General features: G+C 35.4%; 1 protein-coding gene across 4 annotated transcripts in view; it reads right to left on the bottom strand.

The window, feature by feature from the left end:
• Positions 1–19,049, bottom strand: part of WWP1 (WW domain containing E3 ubiquitin protein ligase 1) — a 134,029-nt gene that overhangs the window by 71,087 nt on the left and 43,893 nt on the right. For 3 of the 4 annotated variants that reach the window (XM_049633183.1, XM_049633182.1, XM_049633180.1), the window contains 4 exons: positions 17,968–18,106; positions 17,220–17,344; positions 3,091–3,228; positions 2,932–2,998 (listed from right to left, as the gene is read on the bottom strand). In XM_049633183.1, coding sequence (XP_049489140.1) covers positions 2,932–2,998; positions 3,091–3,228; positions 17,220–17,344; positions 17,968–18,106 — 469 coding nt within the window. The remainder of the gene's footprint in view (positions 1–2,931; positions 2,999–3,090; positions 3,229–17,219; positions 17,345–17,967; positions 18,107–19,049) is intronic. The other variant, XM_049633184.1, reaches the window with a different exon arrangement.

The raw sequence follows: 19,049 nt of genomic DNA on the forward strand, positions 1-19,049 counted from the left end.
TGGTTCCACAAATTTTAGGATTATTTGTTACAGCTCTGTGAAGAATGCTGGTGTTATTTTGATAGGGATTGCCAACCTATTGTAATTTTATTAAACACTGGAAAATAAGCTGAAAAGGTCTTCAAATATTGATTACAAATTACAGTGTACTAGGTACTAAAATAATGAGGACATGATAATCAGAAAAGCTAAATATTATATCACAGTTAGAAGAATTTATAGCAAATACATGAGCTGCAAATAAATAAATAAATCTACAACTACAAAATCAAATATTTTAAACCTTATTGGCAATGGATAGGAAGTTGGGTGATATCATGTAAATAAACAGGAGAGTTTTTCCAAATATCTACTCTCCACAAAGCAGCCTAATGTTTCTAAAAATATATCAATCAGATTGTGTCTAGCTATCTTTGTCTCCAAGTTCCTCCTTTCTTACCTTGATATATATACCATATATCAATTTTACTGAACATGAAAACATGCTGTAAAGCCTTCCTGTTTATTACAAATTATCATACGCAAGCAGTAATATTATAATGACTATAGGATTATCAAAAAAAAAAGGATAAATATTATATTCTCGAGTTGGAAGAATTTGTAGAGCATGAATTAACTAAAAATAAACTCACGGTCTTTGCACTTGCTATGTCCTCTGCCTAGAATAATGCTCTCCTGTCAGAACTCTGCATGGATAGTACATTTTTGGCTTTTTAATTGTAGCTCAAATGACACTTTTTCAGAGGTAATTCCCCCAACATCTCTCTTTAAAACAGACTCCCTTTCATTCCTGTCACCTTGTCCTATTTCAATGACTTCACAGTTCTTAATACTATTTCCAATTAGCTAATTCATTTCTTCACTTACTTACTCTTTACCTTTATCCCACCAGAATGAAATTTCACAGGAACAGGGCCAGTATTCTTAGTGCTTGGACTAGTGTCGAGCACCAAACAGGCACTCAATAAGTATCTGATGATGAATGAATGAATGAAACTCTCCTTTCCTTTGTTACCTGTGTATTTGGAATGAGATGTCTTCAGGAAGTTTGGACAAGGAAAGGAAGTTCCCAAGTGATTCTTCTGATTGCACAGCCCTCCCCAGCCACTCAGGAAGAAATCAGTGATCCAAGAGTCTAAGTAGAAGAATTCATGTGAAGTTCTCCTGGTGCTATAGATCTAATCTTTCATTCAAAATGTCTTACTATGCAATAAATTAGTTTTCAGATTGGTCATGACTCAATCTTCTTTACCCATCTAAGATTGTATTACAAAGATTATAAAAACAGATACATATTTTAGATACACACAGACAAAATATTTTAATCTACCTAGTGTTGTACCCTTTTAGCTCTTAGTTTTTTCCTATGGAAACTAAATAGATTTATTTAAGCCAAATACATATTCAGAAAATATACTTATCTGTGCTCTATGAGAATCATTTAATAACAATTTAGGAGTAATGATGTTAGTAATTTTATATATTAATAGAGGTCACACTTTGTCATATACCAGCATATTTTTCAGACATTAACAAGTCACTTTTATGGCAATGTATTTTTATATTTTGAAGGATTCATTATAACCAGTCTATTATATGTTTTTATTCTAATTTAAACTATTCCAAAGAGAAAGCTTTTATGGTCATCAAACTGTAAGCAAAGGGAATTTCTGAGATGGCAGGATGATTTCTGAGGAAAGACTACAATCTGTGGAGCATGTACCTTCTAGTGATCTACTGGAAGCTGCCAATTCAGATAGCAAAAAGATGCCAATTTTCCCACATTATCTGCACCTATCTATTTACTGATATAATATGCCTAAATACAGATTTTAAGAAGCCATTTCCAATAAAAAAGAATGATGTACTGACACATGCTACAACACGAATGAATCTCATGCTAGGTAAAAACAGCCAGTAATAGAAGGTGACAAAGAAAAGAATGAATTAATGACACACGCTACAACATGAATGAATCTCATGCTAAGTAAAAACAGCCAGTAATAGAAAGTGACATATATGTCCATTTCTAAGAAAAGGCCAGAACAGGCCAAGCCACTGGACAAAAAGTAAGTTAGGGCTGCCAGGAGCTGGGAGAGAGGAATGGGGAGAGACTGCTCATGGCTACAGAGTCTCTCTCTCTCTCTCTCTCTTTCTTTTAATGTTTATTTATTTTTGAGAGAGTGAGTGAGAGAGAGAGAATGCACACATGCATGGGAGAGGCAGAGAGAGAGAGAGAGAGAAGGAGGAGGAGGAGGAGGAGGAGGAGGAGGAGGAGGAAGGAAGGGAGGGAGGGAATCCCAAGCAGGCTCAGCACAGAGCCTGATGTGGAGCTTGAACCTACCAAGCATGAGATCATGACCTTAGCTGAAACCAAGAGTCTAACCCTTAACGGACTGAGCCACCCAGGTTTCCACCCCCGCCCCCCCACCACGCTTTTTTAAATGTTTATTCATTCTGAAAGAGAGCGAGAGAAAGGACGTGCACACAAGCAGGGGAGGGGCAGAGAGAGAAGACAAGAGAATCCCAAGCAGGCCCTGAGCTGTCAGTGCAGAACCCAAGGCAGCCTCTGTCCCACCAACCGTGAGATCATGACCTGAGCCAAAATCGAGAGTTGGGACACTTAACTGACTGAGACACCTAGGTGCCCCCAGTCTCTTTTTGAGAGTGATGAGAATTTCTGAAATTAGATAGTCGTGATTGTTATACCCAAATCTACTGCAATATATAGAAGGTAACCCTTTTGGTATGTGTATTATATCTCAATGTAGTTTATCTCTTTAAAAACTACTTTTAAAAGAATTTAAACAAATGATATGTACAGATACAAGCTTTTAAATTCTATGGCAAACTCTAAGGTTAAAATGTAAAACTTCATATATGGGAAATGTTACATTACCTTGCCACAAATACTAAAATAAAATATTCTACCTGGAGGTTGGTCTTGTTGAAGGGTCTCCATTTTCATGTAAGGCATCACCATTTTGCTGTATTTCTACTAAACAAGAAAGAAATAAAGCAGGTTTTTATATACTTCTTTCAGGTTTTTTTTCCCACTTCAAACTTTAAAAACACATAAAGTTGGCTTACTGGTTGGAGATGAGTTGCAGTTTGTTAGATTTTCTTGCTCAATCGCCAATCCATCCAGCACAACTGTTAATTCACCAGTTTGCACTATGCCGTTCTTATTTTCCAAAGAAAGTTTTAATTGTTCTTTCACTCCTTCCACTAGGAAAAAAAAAAATTCTAATTTAAAAGCTTTTGCCACATACAAAATTATGTGCTAGAAATCAAAACTACCTATCAAGAATTACTCTAGCTCAGTACTTCACAGCTACAAGCAGAAAGAACTGTTTGCACTTATATCAGTAGATCTTTCTATACTACACCAGACTCAATCCCTATCACACCAAGTTGAAAAACTCTTTGCCCCTCACCACATGCTTTCAATATCATCTTTAATTGCTCCTTTGCACAGTAAAAAGCACAGAGAACATATAAATAAACACAGATAATAATCACAACTACCTAAACTTGCTCTTCAGCCCACAACGTTTGTGGTTAAGGCATAATTTCTGCATGGGAGTCAGGTGGTCTGGTTACTAATTCCAGCTCTGGAACTTACTGCTGTACTTTAAGTAGTCAAACTATATACAGCCTCAGTTCCTGTCATTACAAAACGGAGATAATGAAGGCATCAAACTAGAAGGGATTATCATGAGGCCCAAATGCAAAAATCACCCAGAAAGTTCTTAGCACTATGCTTGACACATGTTGAGTACTCAATAAATAGTAAGTACTATGACAATAGTTTTTTCTTTTTCATAGGAGACCAAATATTTCCTTCCTGTTATTAGGATATCTAGTTCTTATTTAAGCTTGAGGTCATTTTGCTTCAACAGCTATCCCAGAGAAGTATATTAAGTTTTTAGTGATCCCTTTATTATCCAAATTCTTCAGTCTGATTGTCACTGGCTTTCTGCAGCTTTTGAAACCATGGAACATATTTCTTCTTAGATCACATCCTTGATTTTGGTCTTCTCTACATTTAATGAATTTGGGTGTTTTTTCCCCATTTATCAAATGTCCAGCGTAAGCATAACCAATTATCCAAGTACAGAAAAGACAAAAAAAATACCTGAGACCACTATAATCACAACAGAAATTCTTTGCAGAAAATTTAAGAACTATATAATAAAAGATCTTATAGAATTATACCACTATAAACCTCACCCCACATCACAAAAATATTAATTAAAACAATTAGAGACTAGGAGGAAAACAACAGTATAGGGGGGAAAACCTACAAAAGCATGAATTTCAGCTTTACCTAGATTCTAACAATCTGTAGCTGAAGAAAACTATACTGACTACCATTCTATTTCATTTTTGTCATTACTCTCCATTGAAACTATGCAATGTGGAGATTTAGCTCTTGTTCCTAACATTAGCTTGAGTAGATTCTTAAAAATAACCTCTCAAAATCCCTTTAATGTAGGTCTCTCGATGGTAAATGCTCTCATTTTTTAATCTGTAAATGCCTGGATTCTCATCTTCAAAAGATTTGTTGAGCATACTATTTTATATTGATGATAATCTCTCAACTCTTTGAAGATATTTTTCTACTATCTTCTATTACTGTTAATTCTGTAATTCTAATTCATAATTTCCATTCAAATGATCTGTTTTTCTCTACAGCTGCTTTTTTTGACTTTGGTGTCATGCATTTCACTTGATGAAAACATGACTTTCTCTTTATCATCTTACTAGGGAGATTATGGACCTAAGAATTTATTTTTCATCAGTATTCAAACAGCCATTATCTCTTAAAATACCTCCTTTACTCCACCTTCCATTGTAGGGGTTAGCAAACTGGTTGCAGGCCAAATCTGGCCTGTTACCTGTTTTTGTAAATAGTTTTATTTCAACGGTCATGCTCATTCATTTATAGATCTTCTATAGCTGCTTTCCCACTACAATGGAAGAACTGAATAGGTACACAATAGAGACTGCAAAGCTTGAATATTTACTATCTGGCCATTTACAGAACACATTTATCAACCTCTGCTTATGATGGCTTCTTATAATTTATAATCTTTGATGGTGAGTTCATTCTCTGATATTAGACCAAGGGTAGTCTTTGGGCGTTAGTACAGTCAGGTCTGTTTCTAATGCTGGTAGTGATTCGAGGGCACACCAAAGAGTCTAGACTACAGGAATCCAACCACAGCTCCCCTATCTTGCTGTGAGCCAAAAGCTTAGTACCTTGAAAACTGCTATCAGCATCATCTACTATTCTAACTCCAATTTGTAAGATTTTGCTTTTTCTTTATTTGGAAGAAGGGAGGCCTTGAAGATCACTTTGCCTCTTTGCAAAGATCATTAATGCCACAAAAATTTGTTCTATCAGGGACATAACTATGCAGCAGGAAGCTGTTTACAGCATCTAGTCTTTCACAATTCCGAACATGGAAAATTGGGATATAACATCTGAGTCATAAAACTGGGAATAATAATATTTCCATCTACATGTACATATATGTATGTTGGCAGGGGGGATGAGAGTATTATGTTAACATATAAACAAACCAACTCAGACATATTCATTTATTCAACATGTAAATGCCTAATGTGTGCCAGATATTATACTGAGAAAGCAGGATAAACCTTGACCAGCCTAAAGTAAACCTACCTACTTATTCCACTTATTTCTTTTAACAGACTTATCACCAGAATTTTTTTGGGGGGTGCGGGTGAGGGGTGGGACTCACCTCCCCAACCTAAAACTGCAGTCTCCAAAAGAGCTGAAATTGTGTACATCTAATTTAGTCATGTACCCTCAGTATCTGAAAAAAGGTAGGTACTTAATAAATGTTTAAATTATTATGATAGGACTGTCCTCAGGAAACTTAGAAGGCAGAATCTGATTTTTCTTCCATCCTAGACATTCTTTCTTAGTTTTAATAGGGCAACAGAACAATCGGAGTCTCTGAGAAGCTAGATAATATAACTACATAATTTATCCATCACAGGTTTGTTGAAAAAATACACTCTATCTCTACAGAAAATAAAGATCTTCAAAAATCTTGTTTTTTAAGGTGTTTCACATATTTAGATTTAACTCAAGAGTCAAATTGAAGCCATTTAAAAAATTGCTGGGCACCTACGTGGCTCAGTTAAGTGTCTGACTTCGGCTCAGGTCATGATTTCGTGGTTCTTGAGTTCAAGCCCTGTGTCAGGCTCTGTGCTGACAGCTCAGAGCCTGGAACCTGCCTCAGATTCTGTGTCTCCATCTCTCTCTGCCCCTCTACCACTCGTACTCTGTCTCTCTCTCTCAAGAAAATAAATAAAACATTAAAAAAATTGCTTGCACACTGTATTATCTATTGCTAAGAAACAAATTATCCTGAGGTGCCTGGGTGGCTCAGTCAGTTAAGCGTCCAACTTTGGCTCAGGTCATGATCTCACAGTTCGTTCATGGGTTCGAGCCCCACGTTGGGCTCTCTGCTGACAGCTCAGAGCCTGGAGCCCGCTTAGGATTTTATCTCCCTGTCTCTGCCCCTCCCAGCATGCATACTCTCTCTCTTTCTCTCTCAAAAATAAAGATTAAAAAAAGCCACAAATTATCCTAAAGTTTAGTCACTTAAAATAACGATAACCGTTTATTACTGCTCAGTTCCTATGGGATAGAAATTTGGGAGGCACTAGAAAATCCCCTTAAATAATGATTCATATGCATAGCTAACAAGCTGGTGCCGAGAGCTGAGAAGAGGCCTCAGTTCCTCTCCATTTACGTTTTTTATAGGGCTTCTTCAGTCTTCACCTTAGTGACTTGTGAGTATATAATCCAAGAGACAAGAGCAAAAGCTGAAACGTCTTTTAGGACCAAGTCTTTGAGGTCCTGTACCATTATTTCTACCATATTCTGTCACAGACCATCTCTGATTCAATGTGGGAAGGACCACACAAGGTGCAAACACCAGAAGGTAAGAATGCTTGGGACCATTCTGGAGGATGGCCAACATACAGCTATGTATGTTTACAACAGAATTTTAGAAACAAAATGAGTGTATTAGGTTACAAGTTGTAACAGTCCCAAGAATAACCAGGTGTTCTAAATCCCAAGTCCTTCCATTATATCACACTATGAGTCAATGTGCAATAACTCACAAAGTTCCCATCTCCTATGGTGTAACAAAATTAATTTCAAAATTTACAAAAGAAATAAAAAATTACATAATGAAAGTATAAGAAGAAAATAATGGAAATAATAGAGTATAGAAAATATTCTGAACACACACAAAAAAATGGAAGTTGGAAAAACTTTAATGACAGAAAAAATATTAAATGTCTGTAAGTCAAAACCAAGAATAAAAAAGTGGCAAATTATTAGCAGAAAAAAGAGCTCTTATAAATCAGTGAGAAAAAAAGGAACAACCAATAAAAAATGTACAGATTATAAGATAATCAGACACAAATGATAAAATATGGATGATCAATAAATATGTGAGTTTTTCAATTATTAAAGAAAGCTTTGATAAGAATAGCATTCATTTTTTAAATCTATTAGTATGGCAAATATTTCCAAATGGGCACTCTCATATACTTTGTTGTGTGTACAAATTAGCATAATATTTCAGGAAGGCAAGTGAGACAGCTATGCATAGCTGGAGGCTTCAAACTGCTCATTCCCTCTCACCTAGTAATTTCAATCATAAAAATCTTTCTAGAAGAACATAAATATGGTTCTATCACTAGGTATGAGAATACTATTTGTTCAAAACCTTGTTTTAATATATCTTAGTCTGCACTGATACTAAGGGAGTTTTAAAGAAGAGAACTTGAGACTTAGTAAACTAAACAAATTAGTATTAGCTAAGTATATATGACTAAAGCAAATTTTTAACTAATATCATATTTGACTTATGCTCTGTCCTCTATCATAAGTGGCACATTTCTCTACTGTGTTTCCCTACCATTTGATATAAGGAAATAATTTTCAAATTATTTGATTATTGTAAAACATTTGTGACATAATTCAATTTAAAGTGAACTTAATGGATTTCTAAATGCTTTCCTCAACAAAAGCAAAGTTCTTAGTTCTACTAATACCATAAAAAAACTCAGTGTGGTCCCCAGTGTTTGAGTAGCAGCCATCTCACTCCTCTTTTGGGTGTTTAAAGTAGCTCTGTCAGTCTCAAAATTGAAATACAAAACAAAGACTCTATACAAAGAGTCTATATACACTCTGATGTATATACTTTTCACCCATGGTGCACAAAGATTCTTTCCTTAAACCAACTCTAGTCAAGTTCCTCTGAGCCATCTTCTCAAGTAGGGCTCAACTCTGGCCTATAAAAACTCCAAACAGCACAAATGATCTCATCCACCACCTCTTCTGCAAATTAAAAAAACTTGAATACACACTATGTTGGTTCTAACAACTCAGGAATGACCATGGCCCCACTTAAAGTGTCTGCCTGAGAAAGCTCAGGGCTGCTTAAAGAATTTACTGTTTGTTCCAGTACACCTGTAGACAATTTACAATGGTAAATCCTTCCTCTGTCTCTTTGAGATGTAGGTTGACCTTTGAACAAAGCAGGGTTTAAGGGTGCTGACTCCCAGTGCGGTTGAAAATCCACCTAGAATTTTTGACTCTCCCCAAATTTAACTATTAATAGCCTACTGATAACCAGAAGCCTTACTGATAACAGAAACAGTCAGCTAATACATATTTAAAATGATATATGTATTATATACTGTATTCTTACTGTAAAGTAAGCTAGGAAGAAAGAAAAATATTACTAAGAAAATCATAAGGAAGAGAAAACAGCATCCAAATCTGTGTTGTTCAAAGGTCAACTGTATATGTCATCTCCCATAACTCAGGAGTGTCTTTGTTAAAGACCTGAAAGCCACTCTTATGAAATGTAATCATCAGGAAGGACAGGGCCTAGGACTCACAGTCCAAGTGGGAGAACAGAATTCTAACTAGTAGAGAAAACTGGCCTAATCACATTTACACCAATCAACACTTCATAATTTTTCACTTCTCTGACTCTACTTAGCTTCCACCCACCTCTCTACTCCCTCATTCTCCATTTGAAATGCCCAGTTACTTCTGTACAAAAAGGAGTTCGGATTAAACTGAACCTTCTTCCTTACTGCAATAGCATCTTACTGATTAAAATCTGTCCTTCCCACTTTAACTAGTATTAGGCGTGTTTATCTTTGATAATAGAGGGATTTTTCCTTTGCGATTTAAGAAATAGTGGAATTGATAGAAGGAAATACATCTCAGATATCAGTATCCACGGCTGGTAATATACCACATATCTCTGCAGAGCCAACGAAATAATTTCCAAAATTCAGAATGGCATTCTGGTGATCTGAACACATAACTAAAGGTTGGAGGGCAAATGAGGCTTAAATCCACAAAAGCACTGAAACAATATTTCAGAGGATCACATGAGCAAAAACTCTGGACACCATCCAACTAGCTTACAACAAGAAAAAAATGAAGGTTAAGAACTGCAAGGCTCACTGGGATATAAATGTGAAGTGAAAGAATTTACCTAGTAAGCCACAGTTAGATTAGGGAAGAGGGGGGAGAGGAGATGATTTTATGTTGTTAGTTGTGGGTTTTATTTAAGGCTATAACAACTCATATTACACCACGAAAGCTGAAAAAGTAATTATCTTCAAAACTGGGAAAAATACCTATTCAAATGAATGAAGCCTCCACCCTTAACTAAAACATATGAGGAAAAGGGATAGTAAAAACATGAATTTATGAGAAGAAAATGTCAAGGCCTTGAGAACAGGAAGAAATTAGACTTATAAATTTCAAGAGGGACAATGTCCAAGTGCCAAGCCAACAGGCTAAATCAAGGGCACTCAAGAATGTGATCAATTATGAGTGTACTTTTAAATCCTACAAAGCCATCTTAATTTTAGAACATTAACTCTCCATTATTCTAATTAAAAATAAAAAATAATGATCAGAAAACCTGTGTTCTAGTCAAAACTCTGCTATTACTTCTGTTCTTGAGCAAGCCACTTACCTTAAAAGTTATTTAATAAATGAGTCATTGGGATTACAGGACTCACAGGTTTCTTCTACCTTTAAAACATGATTCACAAGCTTTAATTTTAAAAATTAATTTACTTTTTGTTGTAGGCTGAGTTATTTCCCCCTGCCCCCAAATTCAAATGTTTAAGTCCTAATCCCTGGTACCTCAGAAGTGACTCTATTTGGAAATAGCATCTTTAAATAAAGGTAATTCAATTAAAATGATATTACTAGGGTGCTCTTCATCCAATAATGACTGATGCCTTTGTAAAAGGAGAAAACCTGGATACAGACACGTGCACAGAGGGAAGACCATATGATTATAAAAAGATGGCCATCTATAAGCCAAAAAGAGAGGAGTCCCCAGAAGAAACTAACCTTGTTGACACCTTGATTTCAGCCTTCTAGCTGCCAGAATTGTGAGAGAAAACACATTTCTGGTCTTTAAGACATCCAGTCTTTATTATTTGGGTATGGCAGCCCTGGTAAACTAATACACCTTTAAGTTATTAGAAAAAAAAAAAATAGATTGCCTAGGGTCTATAGGATGCTGCTACTAGCATTTCTGAATCCATCAACTTCAGAAATGTATGAATGTTTACAAAATTTTATTTTTCCTCTGAGCATACTCTGCTCAATTAAATTACAAGAGATAACTTCAAATTTATACCATTTATAAAAGTTTCCTTTCAAAGAATGTTGAACATTACAGCCTTCCTACAAAGTCATTTTGGCAGATAAATATGATAATCTTTGTGGGGAGGAAAATTATAGTCTTTATATGAAGGTTCAATACAGTCTAATATAATAAAATTGGAAAGTATCTAGACAGCAAGGATAGAAGTGTGGTTAAATAAAGTATAGTATGTGATAAAATACAGAATTACTACATTAGCTTACAAAGAATACCACTGAATGATACAGGGAAAAACACATAACATTAAGAGAGCTACGCAGAATGCAAAACTGAATACAATCCCAATTCTTATACACACACAAACAAAATTCACCAATTTTTAGTCATTATTATCTCTGGGTTGTGAGTTAAGAGAAATGATCATGTGCACTAAAAAAGAGGTGCCATGCATGACCATACACAAAATCATTCCTTCAAGTTTAGGAGAGGAGCTGTTTTGCCTAATTCATAGAAAAAAAGAAAGTCAAGCACAATGAGGAGACAGAAGAATATGCTCCAAACAAGAACAAGACAAAACCTCAGAAAAAGAACTAAATGAAATAGAGACAACCAATCCACCTGATAAAGAACTGAAAGTAAGGGTCATAAAGATGCTCACTGGACTGGAGAGCAAAGTGGATGAACTTAGTGACAATTTCAACAAAGACAGAAAATATAAAACTGAACTGGGGCACCTGGGCGGCTTAGTCCGTTAAGAGTCCGACTTCAGCTCAGGTTGTGAACTCGCAGTTCGTGAGTTTGAGCCCCACGTCAGGCTCTATGCTGATGGCTCATAGCCGTCTGGAGACTGCTTCAGATTTGTGTCTCCCTCTCTCTCTATTCCTCCCCAGCTCCCACTCTGTCTCTCTCTCTCTCAAAAATAAATATCTAAAAAAATTAAAAACAACAACAACAAAAAAGAAAATATAAAACAGAACTAATCTGGGTTGAAGAATACAAAAACAAAAATGAAAAATACACTAGAGGGAATAAACAGATTAGACAATGAAGAAAAACTCAGTGATCTGGAAGGAAGGGTAACAGCACCCAGGCTGAACAACAAAAAGAAAACTGAAATTTTTAAAATTGAGGATAAGCTATGGGATCTCTTGGACAAAATCAAGCAATCATTTACATTATATAGGTTCCAGAAGGAAAAGAGAGAAAGGGACAGTTTTCTGTCCCTGTTATTTGAGAAATAACAGCTGAAAACTTCCCCAACCTGGAGAAGGAAATAGACATCATGGTTTCAGGAAGCACAGAGGGTTCTAAACAAGATGACCCGAGGGGATCCATGCCACAACACATAAAAATTAACATATCAGGGGTGCCTGGGTGGCTTAGTTGGTTAAGTGTCCAATTTCAGCTCAGGTCATGATCTCACGGTTCACAACTTTGAGCCCTACATCGGGCTCTGTGCTGACAGCTCAGAGCCTGGAGCCTGCTTCCGATTCTGTGTCTCCTCTCTCCCTGCCCCTCCCATGCTCATGCTCTGTCTCTCTGTGTCTCTCAATATTAAATAAACGTTAAAAAATAAAAAATAAAAATTATATGCCAACAAATTGGATAACCTAGAAGAAATGGATAAATTCTAGAAATATATGATATTCCAAAGTGAATAAGGAAAAAAACAGAAAATCAGAACAGACCAATTACTAGTAACGAAATTGGGGAAAAAATTCCCAAAAAACAAAGAACCAGATGGATTCACAGAACTCTACCAAACACTTAAAGAAGAGTTAATACCTGTTCTCCTCAGACTATTCCAAAAAATAGAAGAGGAGGGAAAACTTACAAATACATTCAACAAGGCCAAAATTACTCTGATACCAAAACCAAAGACACTACAAAAAAAGAAAACTACAGGCCAATATTCCTGATGAACACAAATGCAAAACACCTCAACAAAATTTTAGCAAACTGTATTCAACAATACATTAAAAGGATCATTGACCACAATCAAGTGGGATTTATCCTGGGGATGTAGGGATGGTTCAATATTCACAAATCAATGTGATACACCACATTAACAAAATCAAAGATAAAAACCACATGATCATCTCAATAGATGCAGAAAAGGCTTATGACAACGTTCAATATACATTCATAATAAAAATTAAACAAAGTGGGTTTAATAAAGGCCATATACGAAAACCCCACACCTAATAATATCATACTCACTGTAAAAACTGAGAGCTTTTCCTCTAAGATCAGGAACAAGACAAGGATGTTCACTCTTGCCACTTTTATTCAACATAGTATTTAAAATCCTTGGTAAAGCAATCAAACAAGAAAAAGAAGAGAAGATATCCAAAATGGCAAGAAAAAAGTCAAACTGTCACTATTTGGAGGTGACATGATACCACACACAGAAAACCCTAAGGACTCCACCAAAAATCTATCAGAACTAATAGATGAATGCAGTAAACTTTCAGGATACAAAATTAACATACAGAAATCTGTTACATTTCTATACACTAATAGTGAAGTAGGGGAAAGAGACATTAACAAAACAATTCTGGGGCAACAGCGTGGCTCAGTAGGTTAAGCATCTGACTTTGGCTCAGGTCATAATCTCATAGCCAATGGGTTCAAGCCCCATGTTGGGCTCTGTGCTGACAGCATGGAGCCTGGGGCCTACTTCGGTTTCTGTCTGTCTGTCTCTCTCTCTCTCTCTCTCTCTTTCTGTCTCTCCCGGCTCGTGCGCTCTCTCTCTCAAAATAAATAAACATTAAAAAAATTTTTAAGTAAATAAATTTTTTTTACAAAATTAAGAAAAAAAGAAAACAATTCCATTTATAATTATACCAAAAGAATAAAATATCTAGGAATAAACTTAACCAAGGAGGTAAAAGACTGATATTGTGAAAATTATAAAATACTAATGAGCAAATTGAAGATGACAGAAATGGAAAGACATTACCATATTCATCGGTTGGAAGAATACTGTTAAAATGTCCATACTACCCAAAGCAATCTGCAGATTTAATGCAATCCCTATCAAAATATCAATAGTATTTTCCACAGACCTAAAACAAATTGTCCTAAAATTTGTATGGAACTACAAAAGAGCCCAAACAGAGCCAAAGCAATCTTGAAAAAGAACAAAGCCTGGAGGTATCATAATCACAGACTTCCAAGATATACTACAAGGCAATAATAATCAAACAGTATGGTTCTGGCACAAAAATAGACACATAGATTAATGGAACAGAATACAGAGCCGAGAAATAAACCCACACTTATATGGTTTTTCTATGACCAAGGAGGCAAGAATTCACAGGGGGAAAGACAGTCTGTTCAATAAATGGTACTGGAAGAACTGGCTAACTACATGCAAAAAAATGAAACTGAACCCCTTTCTTAAACCACACACATAAACTCAAAATGAATTAAAGACCCAAATGTGACATCTGAAATCATAAATTCCCAGAAGAAAATAAAGGGAGTAATCTGTTTGACACTGGCCTTAGCAACATTTTTCTAGAAAGGTCTCCTCAGGCAAGGGAAGCAAAAGCAAAAGTAAACTATTGGGACCACACCAAACGAAAAACCTTTTGCACAACAAAGGAACCATCAACAAAACAAAAAGGGAACTAGTAAATGGGAGGAGATATTTGCAAATGATCTATCCAATAAGGGACTGATAAAAAAAAAAAAAAACAAATAAAAACAAAAACAAAAAACTTCTAAACTCAACACCAAAAAACCCCAAATAATCTGATTTTAAATGGGTAGAGGGGAGAATGGGTGGCTTACTTAAGTGTCCAACTCTTGGTTTCAGCTCAGGTCATGATCTCAGTTTGTGAGGCCCATGTCGGGGCTTTGAGCTGACAGCAAAGTCTGCTTCGGATTTTCTTTCTCTCTGCCCCTCCCTGGCCTGTTCTATTTCTCTCAAAATAAATAAACATTTAAAATGGGCAGAGGATCTAAACAGACATCTTTCTAAAGAAAACGTACAGATAGCCAACAGACATGTAAAGATGCTCAACATCACTAATCATCAGGGAAATACAAAGCAAAACCACAATGAGGTATCACCTCACACCTGTCAGAATGTGGAAATAACAAGAAATAACAAGTATTGGGGAGAATGTGGAGAATGTATTGTTGTGGGAATGTGCACTGTTGTGGGAATATAAATTGATGCAGCCACTGTGGAAAACAGTATGGAGGTTTGTCAAAACATTAAAAATAGAAATACCATATGATCCAGTAATTCTACTACTGGGTATTTACCCAAAGAAAACGAAAACACTGACTCGAAGAGATACATGCATCCCTATGTTTACTGCAGCATTATTTGCAACTGCCAAGATATGGAAGAACCCATGTCTATCAATAGATGAATGGATAAAAAAGATGTGGGGGCACCTGTGTGGCTCAGTCAGCTAAGTGTCCAACTCTTGATTCGGACTCAGGTCATGATCTCAGTTTGTGAGTTCAACCCTGGGTCAGGCTAACAGTGTGGGGACTGCTTGGAATTCTGTCTCTCCCTCTATCTCAGTCCTTCCTCCCAAAATAAATAAAACTTAAAAAAAAAAAAAGTTAAAAAAAATCAAACGATGTGGAGTGTGTGTGTGTATGTATGTATATACGTGTGTATATATGTACGTATATACATATATATGTGTATATATCTATACACACGCGTGTGTGTGTGCGTGTGCATACACACACACACACACACACACACACACACACACACACACAGAGGGATATTACTCAACCCTAAAAAAGAACGAGATCCTGCCATCTGCGACAACATGGACAGACCTAGAGGCTAAGTGAAACAAGTCAGAGAAAGACAAATAACATATGATTTCACTTACATGTGGAGAAAATAGACACACAAATACAGAGAACAAACTGATGGTGGCCAGAGGGGAAGGATTCGGGATGGACAAAAATGGGTGAAGAAGTGGGAGACATAGGCTCCAAGTTATGGAATAAGTCACAAGCATACAAGGTACAGCATGGGGAATATAGTCAGTGGTGTTATAATGGCTTTGTATGGTAACCGTGGCTACACTTGTGGTGAGCACAGCCTAAATATAGAGTTGTTAAATCACTATGTTGTATATCTGAAACTAATGTAGCATTGTACATCAAGTATACTCAAAATAAAAATAAAAGTCTCATGCAAAACTTAATCAAATGCAGAAAGAGCTAATATAAATTGGCAAAACCAAACATAATTCTGAAATAACAGAAGTTAACTGAGGTATTATATATTTACACCAATAATGCCATATAGCCAAGAAAAAAAGCACAAATCCAGCCACCATCAGACCAGGCAGGGTATTATATGCTTAAAAGACCTACTACTTATTTCTATAACCAAGAGAGAATTGCATGACCAAAAGCCATGGCATAGCAGGGAATTAAACTTTCATTGCTTCAAAAGAGTATTTTTTTAAAACATCTGTACACATAAAAATTGGTAAGGCTTATACATTTTCTTGACTCATAACTCCTATGTCCAAAAACTACATCAAACACGGATTTTTAGGTTGTATGTGGATTTTTGTTAAAAACAGAAAAAAACTTTAAAAAATCAACTCATTATTTAAAACATTAGCATTTTAGCCTGTAACTCAGCACATCTTTTGGAAATGAGAAAATTTCTAAAGAAATAAAGGAGTGCACAGGAAGATTTACATATCTGAACAGGGGCACTGGTTTGAGTGAACTATTAGGAACTGCCTAAATGTTAAATAATAAGGGATAAGTTAAATCATAAACCAGACTCTTTGGACCACCCAATATTTTGAGATTTTGCTAAAAGAAATGAACTCTTATCCCAGAATTATGAACATAAGGATACCCCAAAATTTTTGCATGCAATGAAGGAGATTTACAAATAACTGAAGCTTAAACCACCTTACCCAGGCTAGAAATATTTAGTATCATGTAAACATTATGTTCATATTACATTGTTAAATGAAAAAAGCAGGGGATAAACCAGTAGATGCAAAAAAAGAAATATGTATCTATGAACAGTAAAAAGACAAGAGACCAAGTTATTAGGAGTGGTTATCCTCGGATAGAATTACAGATATTTTATATTCCTCTATGATTTTGTATATTCTCTGTATTTTCTATAATGAACTAGTTATATAATAAGAAAATGTGAGTAAGAATTTATCCTGTACAAATTACTAACAAAGTTAGCAACAGGCTCAAATTATGATCATTTTGTCAAGTTTTAAAGTATGTAATAAGAAAATAATAAATCACTGATGATCACTGATAACAGGGTACTCACGGATAATGTAAATCTGCTAGATGGAGAAAGGTCACAGTACTTCCTATTTCATGTAATACCACAAACTTAAAAGCAATCACAGGCAATAACTAAAAGTTCTCTTTTGTAAATACAAAACTATTTTTTGCTGTTGGACTTCGGGATACTTTGTAAAGAGTCTAAAATAAGTTTTTAAAGAAACAAAGATCAGAACAAAAACTTACATTTTCTATTGTGTATTAACAGAGCTTGTTTCAGATCTATGGTTGCTCTTCCTAATAAAGCATCTGCCTTTAAAGTATAATGACTCCAAACTCGAAATTCCAATGTAGTCTGTGGGGTCACATTTCTGTATGGGTAAAATTATAACAAAAATACAGGAGTATACATTTACTTCAATAATTTTTAAAAAGCCATGAATTCAGTTTGAGAAAAAATACTGTATGAAACAGTAAACTATCTGAATTATGAATAAAAATAATGATTTGCTTTCACGTATATTAGGACTTCAGTAACTAAGAATTTTTATAATTAGCAAACCAAAATAGCAGCAATAGATCAAGAGTCCTGTTGAGATTTCACAATAACACTATTTCTATTTGAACAAATTCCTAAAGATTTAAGACAACTGATGGCATTATTTTTTAACACTTCTACTATGCCAACATTATGTTTCAAATGACAAAATTAAGGATAACTGATTTTTTATACTATTTTTACAAGACAGTAACAGAAAATATGGGTATATGGAATAATTCAGTTAATAAAGCAAAAAGCAAGAATTATTATACTTCCTCTCTAAAGAAAATAAAATTAACCAAAAGTCTCATCATACTTAAAATTGTATATTCACACTAGAAAATTGCACTCCTACTTTGAAGTCATCCTACAACTACAACAACAAAATCACAAAAGATTTTCAAGCATACTTTCCCTTTTGGAAATTTTGCATTCTCTATGCAAGGTACTTACACGGTTAGTTGTTCATCCCATTTTGGATTAGAAGAACTACTGGATTTTGCTGTTTTCTTAATTTCTCCATCTACAACTACTTCTGTATATATTGCTGTTCCAAACCAGTTCTTTTTTCTTTTTAGTTTGGCACTAGAAACTAACAGAAACATGATAATCAGTAGTGAATACATGTAAACAAATAGTATTTTGTAGTAATAAATCAATAAAAACGGAACTGTGCTTCTTAAGCAACTTAAACTCTTTTCCTTGGAGAATGAAGAAACAATACAAAAGGGCTATTATTGATAATGCCCAAGAATCATTTGAATTCTTGACAGTTTTACAGAAATAAAATTCACATACCATATAATTCACCCATTTAATCTGTATAATTCAATGGTTTTTTTATTTTTTTATTTTTTTACATTTATTCATTTTTGAGAGACAGAGAGAGACAGCACAAGCGGGGGAAGGGGCAGAGAGAGAGGGAGACAGAATCTGAAGCACCTTCAGCCTCCGAACTGTCAGCACAGAGCCCGACGCGGGGCTCAAACTCACAAACCGCAAGATCATGACCTGAGCCAGTCAGATGCTTAACTGACTGAGCCACCCAGGCGCCCCTATAATTCAATGGTTTTAATATATTCACAGTTGTGCAACCATCACCATAAGCAAATTAAAAACATATTCATCACCCCAAAAAGAAACCCCACATAGTCACCCTATTTCCTCCCAGTCCCTCCCCCTTGGCCCTAGGCAACTACCAATTACTCTCCATTTCTATAGATTTGCCTATTCTGGACATTTCACAGAAATGGATTCATATAACATATGGTTTTTTGTGACTGTCTTCTTTCACACTTAGCATGCTTTCAAGGTTCATCCATGTTGTAGCATGTATCAGTACTTCATTCCTTTTATTGACAAATAATATTCCACTGTACAGGTATCCTTTTTATCTGCCCATTCATCAGTTGATAGAGATCTGGGTTGTTTCTACTGGGTTGTTGTTGTTGGGTTGTTGTCTATTGTGCATAATACTACTATAAACATTCATGCACAAGTTTTTGTGTGGACATATGTTTTCATTTCTCTTGGCA

This window comes from Panthera uncia, chromosome F2 (genome assembly GCF_023721935.1).
Source record: "Panthera uncia isolate 11264 chromosome F2, Puncia_PCG_1.0, whole genome shotgun sequence".
In the NCBI taxonomy this organism is placed as follows: Eukaryota; Metazoa; Chordata; class Mammalia; order Carnivora; family Felidae; genus Panthera; species Panthera uncia.